Raw genomic sequence first — 16,461 nt, forward strand, 5'->3', positions numbered from 1 at the left:
GTCTGCTATAAATGGATGCCACGTGAAAAAAAAAGAAAACTGACGTATACGGGAAAAAAATGAAAGAGATCAGCAAACGTGAAACACCCACAGCAGATAAAAAAAGAACGAAAGACTGTATAAAGTCGTTCTGCGCACACATCCGTCGCCTACGGTGCGGAAATCAGTATTCAATATTTTTTTTTTTTGACCTTCGCTCTCGCGACGCAGGAAGAAACTCCGGACGTTTTCGCTGAGATACTCACTACATGTCGCAAGGAACGAGCGTGACGACTAGGAATATGAGCAGAATAGTTGTGTCTCTTTGACGTGCATCTGCAACGCGAAAGTCGGCAATCGGTGGTGTGAATACGAGCGATACAGAAACAAAAAACAAAAAAACCCTCGGGCGGCTGTTTTCTAGTAGTGCTAATTCTTAAAAGCTGGTGCCCTTCTTCTGCTCTCATGGCTCGTACCCAATGCAGGCAACTGGCCGAGTGACAGGTGAAATTTTTCAGTATTTTCTTTGATATACTATACTCGTATAGGCTAGAATGAACTAGTATAACGAACTTAAGCATGAAGTATCCGTAATAAAACGTTTCAGAGATGAAGAATTTAGCTCGATATTCTTTTAGACTGACCGAACAATTCCTCTATGGCGTACAAAACATCCCTGTGACTGCAGCCCACCACAGAAGCGCCAAAAGAAAGAGCAACTCATATATACAGACCCCGATTACGAAGAGGTGGTGCTATTAAAAATCTTCTTCTCAATGACTTGAACCGGCGACAGGATAGAAAGTACTGACTGATTGTTTCCTTCTCCTTATAGAAGAACAACAGAGGAGAAAGCACTCGACCTGCTCTATGCAGGTAGAAGTCGAGGGAGGCAACCCGGCAGCGAAGTGTGGTTGTTGCCACTTCCATTATTCTCGACCGCGATAGCTCACTGGGTCCTTAAATAAGAGGTGCTTATATTCTGGAGAAGTGGCCAAGACACGAGCTGAGAACCCTTTTTTTTTTTTAGTTATTATACGGAATTTTGTAATCCCTAGTTCCTTTGCTTTTTTTTCTTTCTCTTTTTCCATGTTTTTCATCTCCTATTTATCTCACTTTAATTTACATCTATTCACCGCATATCTTACTCTATATAAATCTTTATCCTTCTACCTTTCGTTGTTTATCTTTCGTTGTCTATCCTTCTTTGATTTTTTTTCTTTTTTATTTCAGTATTGCTCTCTGTTGTTCTGTCCTTTTTTTACGTCTGTTTTTCTCTCATTTCTTTCTTTATGAGTATATCTCCCTCTTTCTCTTCCTCTGTACCAATCCTCTCCCTCATCAGACTATAATTGCATTGGCGGTCCCTATGAGGGACTAACGGGGTGGCGCGGGTTCTCCCCTGCGTCCTCTCCGGACCAAAATAAAGTTTTAACCATCATCATCCTACCGTACAAATCGTCGCACATGTTTTTGCTTGCTTGCTTGATCCTTTCTTTTGTGGATGTTCTGGAACCGAAGCAGCACGTGAAGAAGAAGACGAAGGGGTGCATGCCGGTTACTGATGATGATACAGTTGTTCACGACTAACGAAGTTTTTCCGAGCTCAAACGGCTCCGCTGCTTGGTGTCATCATCGTCGAGTGACGCTGGTGTGATGGCGTCACCTGATGACGCCATCACACGTCATCGTCGCTTAATAAAGGTGTGCGGATCACGGAGGCCGTGCAAAAACCAGGTTCGAAGAAGAGAGCTTGCCATGCCGATGATCCTGAAGGCAATGCTGGACCACGCTAGATGCAAAACGCTTTAGCAGGAAAAAAGGAATGGAGATTAGTACACTCAATTTGGCACAAAAGAAAACATGAACGTTTTACTCTTCCAGTTGTCGTTCGCTATTGCTATAATATATTGCTTAATATTGTGAAATTAGTAACGCGAGCTTCGCCAAGCAACTTTGAAGCTCCGTGACCCTTTTATGTACAATGGATCAACAAAAAAAAAAGTTGGGATTCTTCTTTAAATGGCATATAAGTTATCGTTTTGATTGAATACATTGGTTGGTGCCCCTTTTCAAATATTTGCGTCCACACCAGACACACGTTCATCGACTGTTCACCTTTGAAACCACTACTTGTGCTTATTGGCTATAGAGATTTGTTTTGCTAAAAGTTACTTCAAGAAACACTAGCCTTGTACTTAAAAAATTGGCTTCAGAGGTTGAATGAGCTAAAACAATATATTTGCGAAGCACTTAGCCATCGGTGCAACCAGAATAACGTTAACAAGCGCCACGGTTTTACGTACCAATACTATGACATGATTAAGAGGGATGCCATAGTGGAGAGCTTGGGAAGGATATTGATCAACCAGGGTTCCTTAATACCAGTGTCACAAGCCTCACTGCTGATTGCGATTAAGCCCCATGGGAATAAAATTTCTCAACAGAGGTAGACTTCCTTCTGCGGCTGTCCTAAAGAGCGAGTCATGTCCTAGAAGCTTGATCCAAATGAGGCTTCGATCGCGATCAAGAGTCACCGAGTGACACCGTTATAACCTGCACTGATATCACACACTACAAGGGCCTCTCTCATTTCAGCTCCATTCAAATCATATTAATTTTGAGCCAGAAGCTTTCGCACGCATTGCGACAATTGGACGATCGGCCACTCTCTATGCAGATGCTACTGGAGGAACGTCCTCATTTTTCGTCGGCTCGAGATGCAGTCAAGGCCATCTTGTGCTTTTTATGTGAACACCTTTAACTTTTGTGTAGTGCCACCACTGCATATGCGTCAGCCCATTCACTGACAATTCTTTTTTTTCTATTTCTCTTCTTTTCCCTCTCTCCTTCTTTCTTTTATTCTTATACTCCCCCTTCCCATTCCCCCCTAGCGTAGGATAGCAAACTGAGCATGTGCCTTATTAACCTCCCTGCCTTCTCTCTTGTTGTTCTTGTCCTCCTACTTGAGCACACAGCTTCCTTCTCTGTTTATTTTGTTCGGAAACATTCAAAGTTTATTTTCTCAGCAAGCATACCTCTAGTACGTAACACTTTTTTTGTCAATACAAGTGGTTCAGTAGGAATGATGAAAAACATATATTTGCCAAGCAGTAGACTGCAAATGTTAGTGCTGAAATTCATTCCAAATGTATTTAGAATATTTTAGGTACATGGTTGCTAAGGGGTCGAATCCACGACCTACCAAGTGTGCAGGGCAACAGCCTTTAAACCTGTTAGCAGGCTAGGAACAGAACCTTCCACCTTTGCATCATGAAGGGGACCAAGCGCCTTACTATCAGAGGCCGCAAGCACCAAACCTGCGACTTTTGAAGTATTCCTCTATTCAAATTCCGAACCTTCGAAAACAGTAAGGTATCGAGAGCTCGTCCTATTATCGAAAAATTTTAAAACATAAACATTCCAAGCTTGTATTCTGTGCGTTTTTTTTCACGAATATCAGAGGATCCAAGTCTCTGCGTGATTAATTCTATGTACACCTGAATATAACAACATGGGGCTGATTAGGTTCCGGTCAGGGTTGTCTTTGGTGGCTACTTTTCACCAGACTGGCTACATTTCGCCAGACTGGCTACTTTTCGACCCATTTGGCACTGAAAATTTTCGGTTGGCGCCATGGCTATTTTCTGGCTGCCTTTAGGCTTCTCGGTTTACCGACTCAGGTCGGTTTTATTTATTTAATAATAGCAAAGACTGCGTTCATAGTACCACTCCTGTTCTATTCGGCTACAAATTGGGCGATAATAATAAATGACGTGGCTATTTTGGCAACTTTTGGAATGAATTTCGAAGTCTTTCGAAGTGAACACAACCATGGTCTCGGCCCTGAAAAGTGGGACTACATATACAGCGGAGCTGTATATGCCAGTGCGATGAACTTATAGTGGCAGGAAACGCATAACGCAGGTGCAACCGAAAATATACTAGCCCTACAACTACGCGATCAAAGATAAAGAGGCTGTCTGCGCAAAAAAAAAAAAAGAAATACGTATATTCCAGAAATGTCTGCCCGAACCCCCAATACTCGCCGCTGGTTCACTATATAAAGACTCGCGAAATGGAGAATGCGGAGAAACAATGCACGCCATTGGAATGGTCCCTCAACGCCATGCACAAAGCGTCAATCATGTGCGGCATGCGACTTACCCGTCATGTGCACGCGGTTGACACGCAGGCATGTCGCATGCGTCCGTGACACGCGACAATGCGGACAGCATTCGCCCGACATGTCACTTGCCGACATGCGAAAGAATTCGCACGCCGTGGCTAAACGATGCGTGCTGCATAGGTGGACAACTTTAAAGAATGATTGATGGATATGTGCGGTTTACCATCCCAAAACCACCAAATGATTACAAAAGACACAAATTTAAAGGAGTGTAAAAGAGGTTTTTTATAGTTTTCATGATTATTCTGCGCCTTTCTCTACCTTTCACGAGAACATAAATAGATGTTTTTTTCTCCAAAGCTGCAAAAAAACTGGAACGACCTTACCCAGGATGTCGCCGCAACCAACCGCCCATCAAGCATCATGCATAGCATTTCGAGTGTAGCCCGACATTCATCATATTGACAAATCTATCGATTGTATATCAACCCACCGCTTATGCAATACCCTCTTGGGGCTTTGAGGCAAGAAGTATGAAATGAAGAGAAATAAAACCCGGTATCTCCTCTTTAGCGCGCTTAGCTGGACATCCATCTTCACAAAGAAGGAAAGCTAAGATTATTTAAATCAAGCTTAGTGAACAATATTAGTCACTTGGTTTTTTTTTCGTTTTTACGTTTCGGGCTTTAAGCTAATAAGGGATTTCAAAATCTGTCTATTGTTAGACAATTTGTAATCTCAAACAAGCTCATTTATATGTCAAGGCACGTGCCACCCATTTCATGGCCGATCTCCAATGGTAGGCTAACCCGATTTGATAACGGCCAACCACCCAAACGGGTGTGAACGGCACTCCAGCATTTGACCCTTTTAAGCAGACAATGAAGAGATCCTTCAGACCATGCAGTGTACTCAGTAAAAGAGCGCGTGGCTAAGCGCACTGAAAGGTTTTCGAGCGTCGCCGATCGTGATAAGTTTTTTTAACGTGGTGATGGCATTAAATAACTTGTTTCGCGGGAATTCCGGCGTTGGTGTCGGCGTCATTGGTTGTGAGAGTAAAGTCATCATCCTCTCCGTGACCGAAAAATCAAGAAGGATAAAATTATTAATTAAATAATGAGGAACTGTGGGTTGCAGCTGGGACTTATTGATGACGCGAGAATCCTCTACACTATCTTCAAGAAATTTTCCACATTTTAACCATTCTAGACACTCTAGAAAACTTCCGAATGCCGTAACAGAGGTCCGGAAGTTTAATCACTAGGTTACGCTGTTGTACTCCTTAAACTTTTATTCATTCAGAGCATGTAGCGCGTAGACGGGATAACCGTTGGTCATTAAGGGTAACTCTGGATTCCCAGTGAAGGCCAGCGGGTTAGGGGGAGACAGAAGGTTAGGTGGGCAGATGAGATTAAGAAGTTTGCGGGTATAAATTGGCAGCAGGAAGCACAGGACCGAGTTGACTGGCGGAACATGGGAGAGGCCTTTGTCCTGCAGTGGACTTAATCAGGCTAATAATATATATATATATATATATATATATATATATATATATATATATATATATATATATATATATATATATATATATATATATATATATATATAGGGACTCACGCCTAAAAATTCGTTAGTTCCTAACAACTGTGTTGCAGTCCCTCAAGGCTCCACATTGAAAAAATTCGGGAAAAGCACTGGTATCTCTGTTGTATTTCCCGTCCCGGAAACGCTATCAAAGCTTTGTAAATTAGTGAATAATCCAGCTGCAAATATAGAAACATAAAACGCGCTTTGTACCTTGTGCTATTGGTGTCGTATATCTTATTCAGCTATCATGCAGTAAGATATGCATAAGGTAAACCGGAAGGTGCTTGAATTACCATCTAAGAGAGCACAATGTGGTCAAGTACACCTCGGAATCTATTGCCGAGACTGTGGCTGCATGCCCCTCTTTGAGCATTACGAGGCAATATATAGGCAAGCACCACTCACAAGCCACGCGTGAGATAATTGAAGCCTATCACAGAAGTAAGTTTGACGGTACACGTGTAAGTTCCCATCAGTTGCGCTGTTGCAAAAAGAGATTGCGTATCTCGGTCACTTTTCAGCTGTGTATTGGTTTCCAGCTTAATCAACACGAAAGAAGAGTTTTGCTGACATTTCATCGCAGCTATTGTTAACGGCACCCTTCTACGCATGCCCATGCTCTTGTTTTGTCGCCTATATATGTACACCCCACCGCTATTAAATCATTGTTGAAAGCCGGCGCTGTTTTCTATCCTTGTTTTTTTTTCACTTCCGCAGTTATATTTCTAGGTTGCGCTGTTCGTACAATAAACCTTGCATTGCGTTCTGATCGGAAGGGAATTACTGGACAGGCGTCGGAAAGCCTGTAGAGAGGGTAAGGCAAGGGGCAGGAGCTGGTGTAAAAAAAATGCCCCCCACCCCCTCACGGGAAGTGGCAGAACTTTTTGCCGCACAAAATTTGCTCGCTCAGAACAACACACGGTTTATCGTCATCATCGTGAACATTTAAGATAAGAAACCTAAAAGCTAAACTAATAAAGCGTGGCGAAACCAGAAAGTCTTGCAGGTGGTCTTGCAGAAGCGTGGAGATGTGTTGTAATTCGAGTGCAATTGAGTACGTGTCCGGATGCCCGTTTATTCAGACGTCCAGGAAGCCTGTCGTCAGCGGGTGGTGCGTGGGGGCCTCCACCAGGTCACGCTTCACTTTGGAGCCGAGGCGCACACGATGCCGCACAGGATTCCGGCGAACACCAGAGACACGACGGCGTACATGACCAGCAGTGCCTTGCGGAAGCCCTCGCCTTCCTGGAGACGCGCAGAAAGACACTCTATAGGACCGTACGGTCTGCCTAACCTTTTGCGGAATGCGTTATGATCTATGATCTAAAGACGCACCAAATTCGCGCGTTCGCGTGCCAAGGTTTTGAAGGCCAAATTTAAAGCAAGAAGAATTGTTGAACCGGAAGACGGTGCACAAACAAGCTCGTTGATTTTGATTTTAAGGTAGCTGAAAAAAAAATTTCAATTAGTCGAATGCCCAATCATAATGAATATATCAGGAAATTAACAAACTAGTGTCTATTAGATCAGAAGCACTTATATGTAGCGCGCAAAAGGTTAAAATTCCGTCATTCGTTACTCCTATCGCAATGCGACCACGACTCAAGATCTCGGTGTCGCAAGTTGAAACACGCTCTGAACCCATCTCTTCTTACGTACCGCCGCCTCTAACCACACCATGCGCACGTAGCAACAATTATTATTCGTTGTAAAGATGGCTGACGTTCGTCCATCATATTATAGCAGGCGACTTTTATGACGAACCGGGGCTGAAGCTCTTCAGCAGGTTCCAGTATGCATGAGTTTTGTGACGTTGCGCGAGCGTTGCCCAAAATCTTAACGAACCTATATAGAGTGCCACATCGACTGTAAACGAAGTCATGGTCACAGAGGGCACGATCGTAATGATAATATGACTGTTCTGGCTTAGTCAAAATGATACGGCTGAGTACCACCTTCTCTGCTGAATAAACCTAGCTGGCCTTTCCACAATAATGAATGGTGACGACGCATTTCTGAAGGCACGCGTTTAAAATGAACGTACAGCTTGTCTAAATTTTTACCCCAGTCGCTTTCGACCCGATTATAGATATCACACCGATTTTGCGGTTGCCGAGTCAAATAAAAAATGGAAGAAATTTGCCGCAGCCGCTGAAGCCACGGTCGCCAACAACGTTCTCGCGGTAAAATTGTCGATGGCAAACACGCCTTTCTGAAAGCCACAGGGCGTTTAGGTTGTTCGCGAACGCCGCTTTCCCTCATTTGTGTCGCAAATTTGTGGTGATTTGTGCTTGTCGTGGCCCAAGAGTCGTCCGAATCGACTGCACTGCGGCCAGACATGAACAAATAACAAGAGTTTGATGCAATTGAACAGTGTATATGCTGGCCGGCACTAGAGATCGCATCCAATTTATTCAATCTGTCGAATTATTGGGGGTTTAATTAAAGACTTTTACTCTATAACACATTTTACAGCACTTTAATTGCAATTATGATGCAAACCATTCTTTTGCTATTGCACAGTCAGTCATGGTATAAATATTAAAAAAAAAACAAATTAGACGACCCCCTCACATAACATACCATAGCTGTCTGCTGGCAGCGAGCAACCATAAACATGTAAATAAATACTTTGAAATTCCTGCCAACCCAACTTGCGTACAACGTCCAGTTAACCACAGTACTTTCTTGATTAAAGTGATCGTGTGAAGCAAATACTTCAACCAAAAGCGACTGAAAAAAAATTTGCAGATCCCGCATACAGTGCTTGATGATATGCGAAGCATGAATGAGAAATGTTGATAAGCCACTTTAAAATCAGCACAACGTGACAAGGTGGAAGTAAATGATGCCATACATGACTTCCATGTCATGTTTAGATTTGTCGTTTACCTTCATCATCTATTCACGTCACGTGATACCACATTTAGTAAATGTGGAGCTAGCGAAACGGCCGCGAGCACGCTATGAGCGTGGTATGTTGTCATGTTCTTACATGACACGCCTGTCAAGATTATCATGTTTGCACCAGCCATATATTTCGTCATTCGTTGACGTCCCGTAACACCCAATTTGGTATATGTGGAGCTAGCATAACGGCCGCGAGCGCATCATGAAGGGCCCAATATACTCCAATGTAGCGTTGACGCGCACGCACGCTAGGCACAGCGACGCCACGTTAGCAAAGCGCGAGCACTCTATAGTCTGACACCAGGTGCGACCAGCGTCTGTCGGCGCGGCCCGACGGCAACCGGCACAAAATGCGAGACACGCTGCATTTCGTGCTGATGCGTTACCCAGACAACACTGCGTCTCACTCTTTTTGTGACGGAGGGAGGTCGCATGCGCTGAAACGCGCATGCGTCAAAGCTACGCGGCGTAGCGCGCGCCTGCGAGTATATGGCAGGACCAGCGCCTGGCGTGGCAACACCAGCGTGACCCGACGAAATGAACGCCGGCCAGCACGCGCACCGCGTCATATCAAAATGTATATGCGCCTTGATTGTGGCATGTAGTCAGTGTTCTCACATGACACGCATCTCATGATTATTATATTTGCACCAATCACGTACATTCCTCATCTATCGGCGTCACGTTATACCAATTTGGCCTATGTGAAGCTAGCAAAACGACCGCGAGCGCATCATCAGTGTGGCATGTAGTCATGTTGTTACATGACACCCATGCCATGATTATCATGTTTGGATTTACCTATGTCGTCCGTTAGCGTCACGTTATACCAAGTTTGGTACATGCGAAGCTATAGCGAAACGGCCACGAGCGCATCATGAACGTAGCATGTAGTCATGTTGTTACATGATACGCATCTCATGTTTATTATGTTTGCACGAATATCATACCTCCTTCATCCATTCCCGTCACGTAATACCAAATTTGGGATAAGTGAAGCTAGCAAAACGGCCGCCAGCGCATTTTGATCATGGCATGTAGTCATGTTGTTACATAACACGCATGTCATGATTTTCATGTTAGGGTCCGTCGCTTGTGTTCGCATGGAGTCATGTCATACCATACAGGTTTTGCAACGTGCCATGTGAACAAAACCACCGCAAGAGCTCCAGGACCATGAAATGTAAATCATGACATTCATGATATACGTGTCATGATTTTCATGTTATTACTAGTTAAATATGTTTTTCATACAGTGATGTTATTAAATACCAAGTTTGGTATCGATACCATTATCTGAACGGTCAGGAGAGCCTCGCCGCGGTGGTCTAGTGGCTAAGGTACTCGGCTGCTGACCCGCAGGTCTCAGGATCGAATCCCGGCTGCGGCGGCTGCATTTCCAATGGAGGCGGAAATGTTGTACGCCCGTGTGCTCAGATTTGGGTGCACGTTGAAGATCCCCAGGTGGTCGAAATTACCGGAGCCCTCCACTACGGTGTCTCTCATAATAATATGGTGGTTTTGGAACGTTAAACTACACATATCGATCAATCAACGGTCAGGAGAGCTAAAAGTCGTAGGCGGCTAGATAGATAGATAGATAGATAGATAGATAGATAGATAGATAGATAGATAGATAGATAGATAGATAGATAGATAGATAGATAGATAGATAGGCTCAAAGTCGCCGAAGTTCACTAAGAAATGTTTCGCGTTTAAAAACTCTAAACAAAAAGAATGCTCAAATTGCCATTACCAAGGTGTTTATGTGGTCCATGTCACTGGTGCACAGAAATGACGAAAACAAGTCAGGTCTTCAAATAAAGACACCTTGTGCAAAAGCGTTACTTCGTGAGGTCTAGCTCCTGACTGCGATAGCCTGTTAAGCTAATTCGTGATTCATGATTTTAGGCTCACAGAACACACCAACATCACCTCACTGGTGCCATGGTTACATTGTTCGGCTGCGCTAGCCTGAAAGTCGTGGGTTCCGGGCCGGCTGTGACGGCGGCATTTTGATGGAGGCGAAACGCTATTGGCTCGAGGACCAGCAAACACGTTTAATAAGCCCAGGTGGTCGACATTATTCCCGAGCTCTGCGTTACGGCGTGCCGCAAAATCGTATCGTAGCTGCAGCACGTAAAAACTAGGCAGTTGTCAATGCAAGATCTCTCGGTGCCTTAGATTAAACGCGTAAATTGACCAGCATACCGCGCCGGCGCCGTCAACAATTGTGACGCAAATTTCGTTCATCCATGATATAACCAAATAATAGACAGGAGTGTATTCGCGAATTTCGTACTAAAATGCTAAGGAGAGAGATGTTACCTTAAAGGCACGTACACGCGCTATCCGCATCGCACGTGGCGGGACACCTGCTGCACGTAAGGGCAGGGTGAAAGAGCTCCACTGGTTCGCCCTTTCGCCCACCACTTGCGGGTGACAGGTGTGCCGGCAAGTGCGGTGCGGCTGCGGGAATAGCGCGTGTACAGGAACTATCTAGCAATTACCACCGTCAGCATTCCGTATCTGTCCCACAAGGACGCAAGACACTGACATCCTGTTAACGCCCGTCATCCTTGAAGTTGACAGGTGTTCGAACATTAAGAAAACACAAGTAACATAAATCTTAGGGAAGTAATGCAGAAGGAGGTTCCGAAATAAACACTGTCGGGAGGCCCTCTATGCGATATTTAATAGTTGTCGTTTTGCTCAGTCCGTGGTTCAGCCGAAAGCTTACAGTACATTTATGAGATCACATGCGAAGAGCCTGTGCTTTTAAGAGACGCTCATGAGTTCTTTTAGAGATCTCAATCGATTACATTGCTATATTCTAACACAAGTTTCCTTTCGATAGCTTGGACGTCACCACGAGTTGTACAGGTTGTTTCACACTCGCAGCACGTTGCAACGAGCTCCGAGATTTTCCCCTAAGTGTGAAAAATCCTGCACACGGTGAGACTTGGTCACCGAGATGTTAATTTACTTAAGATTCGCCTTTCATATTTATTTATTAACTCGTGCTTCACTAGCATCCCCCGCTACCACCATTCAAATGGAACTTCTAAGGGTTCGCCTTTGATTAAGTGTAACTTACCATGATTCGGACTCGATTTACATTAAGTACAATTTGTCGAATTTTTTCTGTTGAAACATGCTGCATGAAGTCCCCCCTGCACCCTCAACCCTTAAGCTTTCTACACTATATACACCCGATGTTGCACCATACCCACGTGATCTGTCCTCATGACAACTGACACCGTTGATGCCCACGACGCTAGAATGTGCATTTTTTAGTGATATGCACCATATCATGATGCTTTCGCCTCAACAAACAGTGCTAAAAGGCCCTTAAGTCACCCATTGGTCGAAATGTAGCCGCGGTGCTGCCACTGTGCACGGGTCTCTAATAATAATGTAGCCGCGAGAATATTTCGAAATGGTGCTGTATTAATGGAGTTACGCACGCTTGGGTATCCAAACGCGACCCCATTTCATTTCACTCTTTCCTTCATTACGCTCCATTCGTCGGCTCGTCCCTCCTCCTGGCCATGTGCTCCTCCACGCCGTGCGAAGAACAAGAGCGGTGAGAGACATAGCTGTGAACACAGGTTCTTATAAGTGAAGGACATAAATGCATGCAAACTGTGAGTCCCTGCCAACACTGGGGTTGCTGGAGGGTTCGGAAAGGCCAAGGAATTGTTTCCTGGATTTCGTTGCACACCCGCGAACCATAGCGCAGTTCATTTGGAAATGTTAGTTAAGACGGCATTGTGAAATCGATGTGTGCGTTCCCTTCAAATGTTCGATACTTATCGGAAGCGGTTCAGCCACTTTATAAGTGTAGTCTGCTTCATCCTCCTCAACCTTGCTCAAGTGAACTTGTTGTTGCGATAGTTGGTTCATAATGCTAAACATCAGAGCGCAAAGTCGGTACTACACATAAAAGACATGGCGCTTTTCCTGTATCGTGTACGTTCTTTTATGTCCCATATCAAATTTGCGCTCTGAAGTTTAGCCCCTTTAACCATTCTGCACATTAAACAATGTTGCACGATGCCTACAGGTTTTTTTTTTGCTCATATATCAGTCATTAAAGGTTTGGCCTTAGTAAACAGTGTTTAGGTAACAGCCACTGCTTTTGCGATATGTACCTGTTCTTGGCCTGCCACCACTGTCCCTTGCGGCGCTGGTCCGAGACTAGCTGGAGGGATCCCTTGGGGGGGTCCAGTTCGTGTCAGGGGAGCTCCTCCAGGTGCCGGTGGTTCCATACCCGCTTCCTTCTTGGGCTCCACAGGGGCTGGAGGAGCAGGGGCTGGAGGAGCAGGGGCCTGAACCGGAGAAGCCGCGGCAGACGCCGGTTTCGATGCCGGGGACATTGCGCCGGCCATAGGCGCTGGTTTGGACGCCCCAGTCGGTGACATTGCGCCGGCCGCAGGCGCTGGATTGTCCGGCTTTAACGGCGCGTCCACACCGACAACCGGTGGAGCTAGAGCGGAAGAGAGAAGGCGTATGGGAAGGTAAAATTAGACAGTTATAGCTTAGCGTTACCGTGATAGCGCAGGTTAAGGGAATGGCGTGACTGTGCAGCAAACGTTCATTGAGGGCAGCGTCTTATAGTTTAGCGGGATAGCGTTTACGTGGTTTACGTGCACCGTCTGAGATGGTGGCGCCACCTGTTAGATGGTTAATAAGTTAAAACAGTGAAAATGAAAACAAAAACGAGAATGTTTGCCAATGCCACGCGCGAACCATTGTTAGAAGTTTATTTTAGTAATTATAAAAGTAAATAAATATGAACCACGCACGAAACGCGAAAACATCTATGTTGCCGATTTGTGTACATTGATCTTGTAGTTAGGCCTAGACATTTTCGAAATGTGAAGCTATCTCAAAAACTACGCCAACTTATCTGTAATGCTCGGTCATCGAAGCTAACTGAAGGCAAGCGAAGCCACTGTAAACAGTCGTTTGCTGTAAACAAGGTAAATCTTTCAACAACTACGCCAAAATCACTTCGAAGCGGGCGTCCGAGAACGTCGCCATGTTTACGTACACTACGTACACCTACGCTACCACGGAAACTTGAAATCTGAAAAATGCCGCACGTACGGGAAGCGGGATGGGTGACGTACGTATGTGCGCATGCGCACTCGATTCCGGTATCACAGCACACCCGGTATCCCGGTAAGCCGGGTATAGTATAACTCCCTATTAAGTTTAACTACAGCATCCTAAGTGCCACAAAACTTCACGACAATGTTACGTCAATCAGGAGTCGATCGATCTGCATTCTATATACAATATGTACCATTACAACAGTGGTCGAGGTGCTGACCGCTTCAGCTCAGAGACCGAGACAGCTCTCTCTGTCGTTTTCATCGTGCGGGCTTGCGTATGGCATGAGACACAGAGTTTGCTATTTATGCACTAGAAGGAAGTCTGGCGCTAGTGTATATGGTAGCTGGAACGCATGGCGCTTCAACGAGCATGAGAAATATGGGTAGTACACGAATTTGCCTGGTCTTCGTACATTACATTCCTTATGGCTTCGCGTGTCTGGAAGCTGCTTTGTCTCGAAGCAACAATCGGCCATTGTTCAGCAGTTGCACTTCACCACATTAAGTTTTTAGGCTTACCACTTCAAATTGGGTCGCCAAATTCAAAAGAATTCGTTGTTTTCTTTAAAAGAAAACCAAAACACTACAACAAACGAAGCTGCAAGTGTGATTCGCCACTCGCAAGTGCGAACACAGGGCGAATCCGTGTACTGCCCGTCATTCCCATGGTCGTTGAACGATCGTAGTTCCATAATCCCCTCCAGTTAATTTTAGGAAGAGATATATGGTCTAAGAGACTAGGCATCGGAACTTGGTCGTGTTGGTTGAACTATGGCCTCCGAGATTTGCCGACGGCGGCCGCAGCCGGCTAGTCTCGGAGACCATGGTTGAAGATTAGAAGGAACTCTGCACGAAATAAGATGGCGACAAGGAAGGACAGTGCTGTGTACGCGTCGTCCTTCCTTGTCTCAGTTTCATCTTGCGCTGCGTTCCCTTCTAAGAGACGATAGCAATGTGTACGTAGAAGTATGATTATGGCGTGGGCCTGGTGAGGATGTGCACGCACGGAGGCTACAAGCCCATCTAAATGGTTGGCGTTTGGCTTGCTTGCGTTCCCACTCTCGCAAAAGCTGCCTCCACCACTCTATTGCTGAAAACACTACGTACCTGTGGTATCACGCATGCCGCTATGGACCTGGAAGCACAGGACGCGCGGCAGTAACTCAGTGTATATGATTATTGCTCGTTGTGCTACACTGCCCAACCCTTAGGTGTTGACGTTGTGCCTCGAATATGCGTACCGTTTGCTGTTTGATTGACATTGATCACAAGTATGAACGCAGCCACCAGATAAAGATGAGTGATATTTGAGCATGAGCTTAAACCTTCGCCGGGTGGCTGAATCATTGGACAGACAGACAGACAGACAGACAGACAGACAGACAGACAGACAGACAGACAGACAGACAGACAGACAGACAGACAGACAGACAGAGCAATTTTTCTTTGTTGAAGTATCCCAAGAAAGACTATCATCTTTCAAAAAACCTTCCCTGACCATAACTCTGCGCATTAGGCGATGGCGGCAGGAGTACTACAAAGTAAAGATATGAAGTTGACTTTGTGGCGACACACTGCGCGCAAACCGGCACATTGACTCGACCAAATGCTGCCACACGCGTCCGATAAGGGACAGCTCCACTGCAGCGCCATCCAAAGCTTACGTCATCACCAGTGGCTATAAACCCAAGGTGCCAAGCTCTGAAGACGATCATTGTTTTTTCTAACCGTTCGAGTGCAACGTCTGCATTCGCGCCGCGCTGCTGCTACCATGATAATAGTTATGTTTCATGTTGGGGTGCCTTATCCTATTGGTGCAGCATCCCACAACTTCAAGCACCCCTTTATATACAGGGTGGAGGGGTATAGTACACGCCTATGGAAGTAACAATGCGAGTAAGCTAAGTTGTACAGACTCGCCTGTCCGTAAAGGAAGCGTACTACGGGTGCGCCGCCAAGGGAGGGGGGGGGGGGTTGCTTTGACTTCTCTCCCGAAATTGTCAAGGTCCTCAGCCAGTGCCCCCCTTTCCAACGAAAAAATTTTCTGACTACGGGCCTAGTGTGCTCTATCACTCCGAGGTTAAATTTTCTTACCTCCTGGCAAGGCCGAAGACTGCATCCTCGACCTCTGTATCTGCAACACCACTTGCACGACGACATAGAAGGTGATGAACAGTGCCAGGATTGGGAGGAACCACTTGGAGCCACCGAGGTTCGCTTTCTTCAGGCCAGTGGCAAATACGATGGTTGTCACTGGAACCAGTGTTCATGTAAATCGGTAATATGATGATGTTCTGTACTCTGACGTGGTTGCGACAGCGAAGAAAGCTAAAACAATCAGTAAAGATGAAACGTTCTATTGGGTGAAAAGAAACTACAAGCAATAATCGATCTGCAGTTGCAACAGCGAAAACAGACGTCGGTAATCAGATCATTGGCAGGGCACACACGTAAGTTCAAAGTTTCAAGATTCAAGTTTATTTCACCACAGTTGTTAGTTTTTTTTATACTTTTGCAGTCATTCATGGAATAAGATACCATGTGTGGTGAGGAATGCGAGAAAAAAGTGCAATACAAACGCATCTTATTTAGTCCCTCATCGCCGCAACACAAGGAAGAAAATGTGACAGCATTCATGAAGTCATCTAAACCAGTGAATAAACTAAAAAACCTAATTGAAAGTGATCGCTCACGCAAGCCCCTGACAAATCGATTAAACGCTTCTTCTGCACAAGC

At 45.2% G+C, this 16,461-nt stretch overlaps 1 protein-coding gene across 1 annotated transcript in view; it reads right to left on the minus strand.

Annotated features, from left to right (window-relative positions):
- Window positions 1-6,750: 6,750 nt before the first annotated feature.
- The window catches only part of LOC119181136 (putative ferric-chelate reductase 1 homolog), a 51,132-nt gene continuing 41,421 nt past the window's right edge, over window positions 6,751-16,461 (minus strand). Inside the window, exons 13-15 of the mRNA XM_037432319.2 lie at window positions 15,820-15,978; window positions 12,760-13,094; window positions 6,751-6,940 (exon numbers count right to left, since the gene is read on the minus strand). Of these exons, the coding sequence (XP_037288216.2) occupies window positions 6,836-6,940; window positions 12,760-13,094; window positions 15,820-15,978 (599 nt within the window). The 3' untranslated portion in view covers window positions 6,751-6,835. The remainder of the gene's footprint in view (window positions 6,941-12,759; window positions 13,095-15,819; window positions 15,979-16,461) is intronic.

This window comes from Rhipicephalus microplus, chromosome 10 (genome assembly GCF_043290135.1).
Source record: "Rhipicephalus microplus isolate Deutch F79 chromosome 10, USDA_Rmic, whole genome shotgun sequence".
NCBI classification, from domain to species: Eukaryota; Metazoa; Arthropoda; class Arachnida; order Ixodida; family Ixodidae; genus Rhipicephalus; species Rhipicephalus microplus.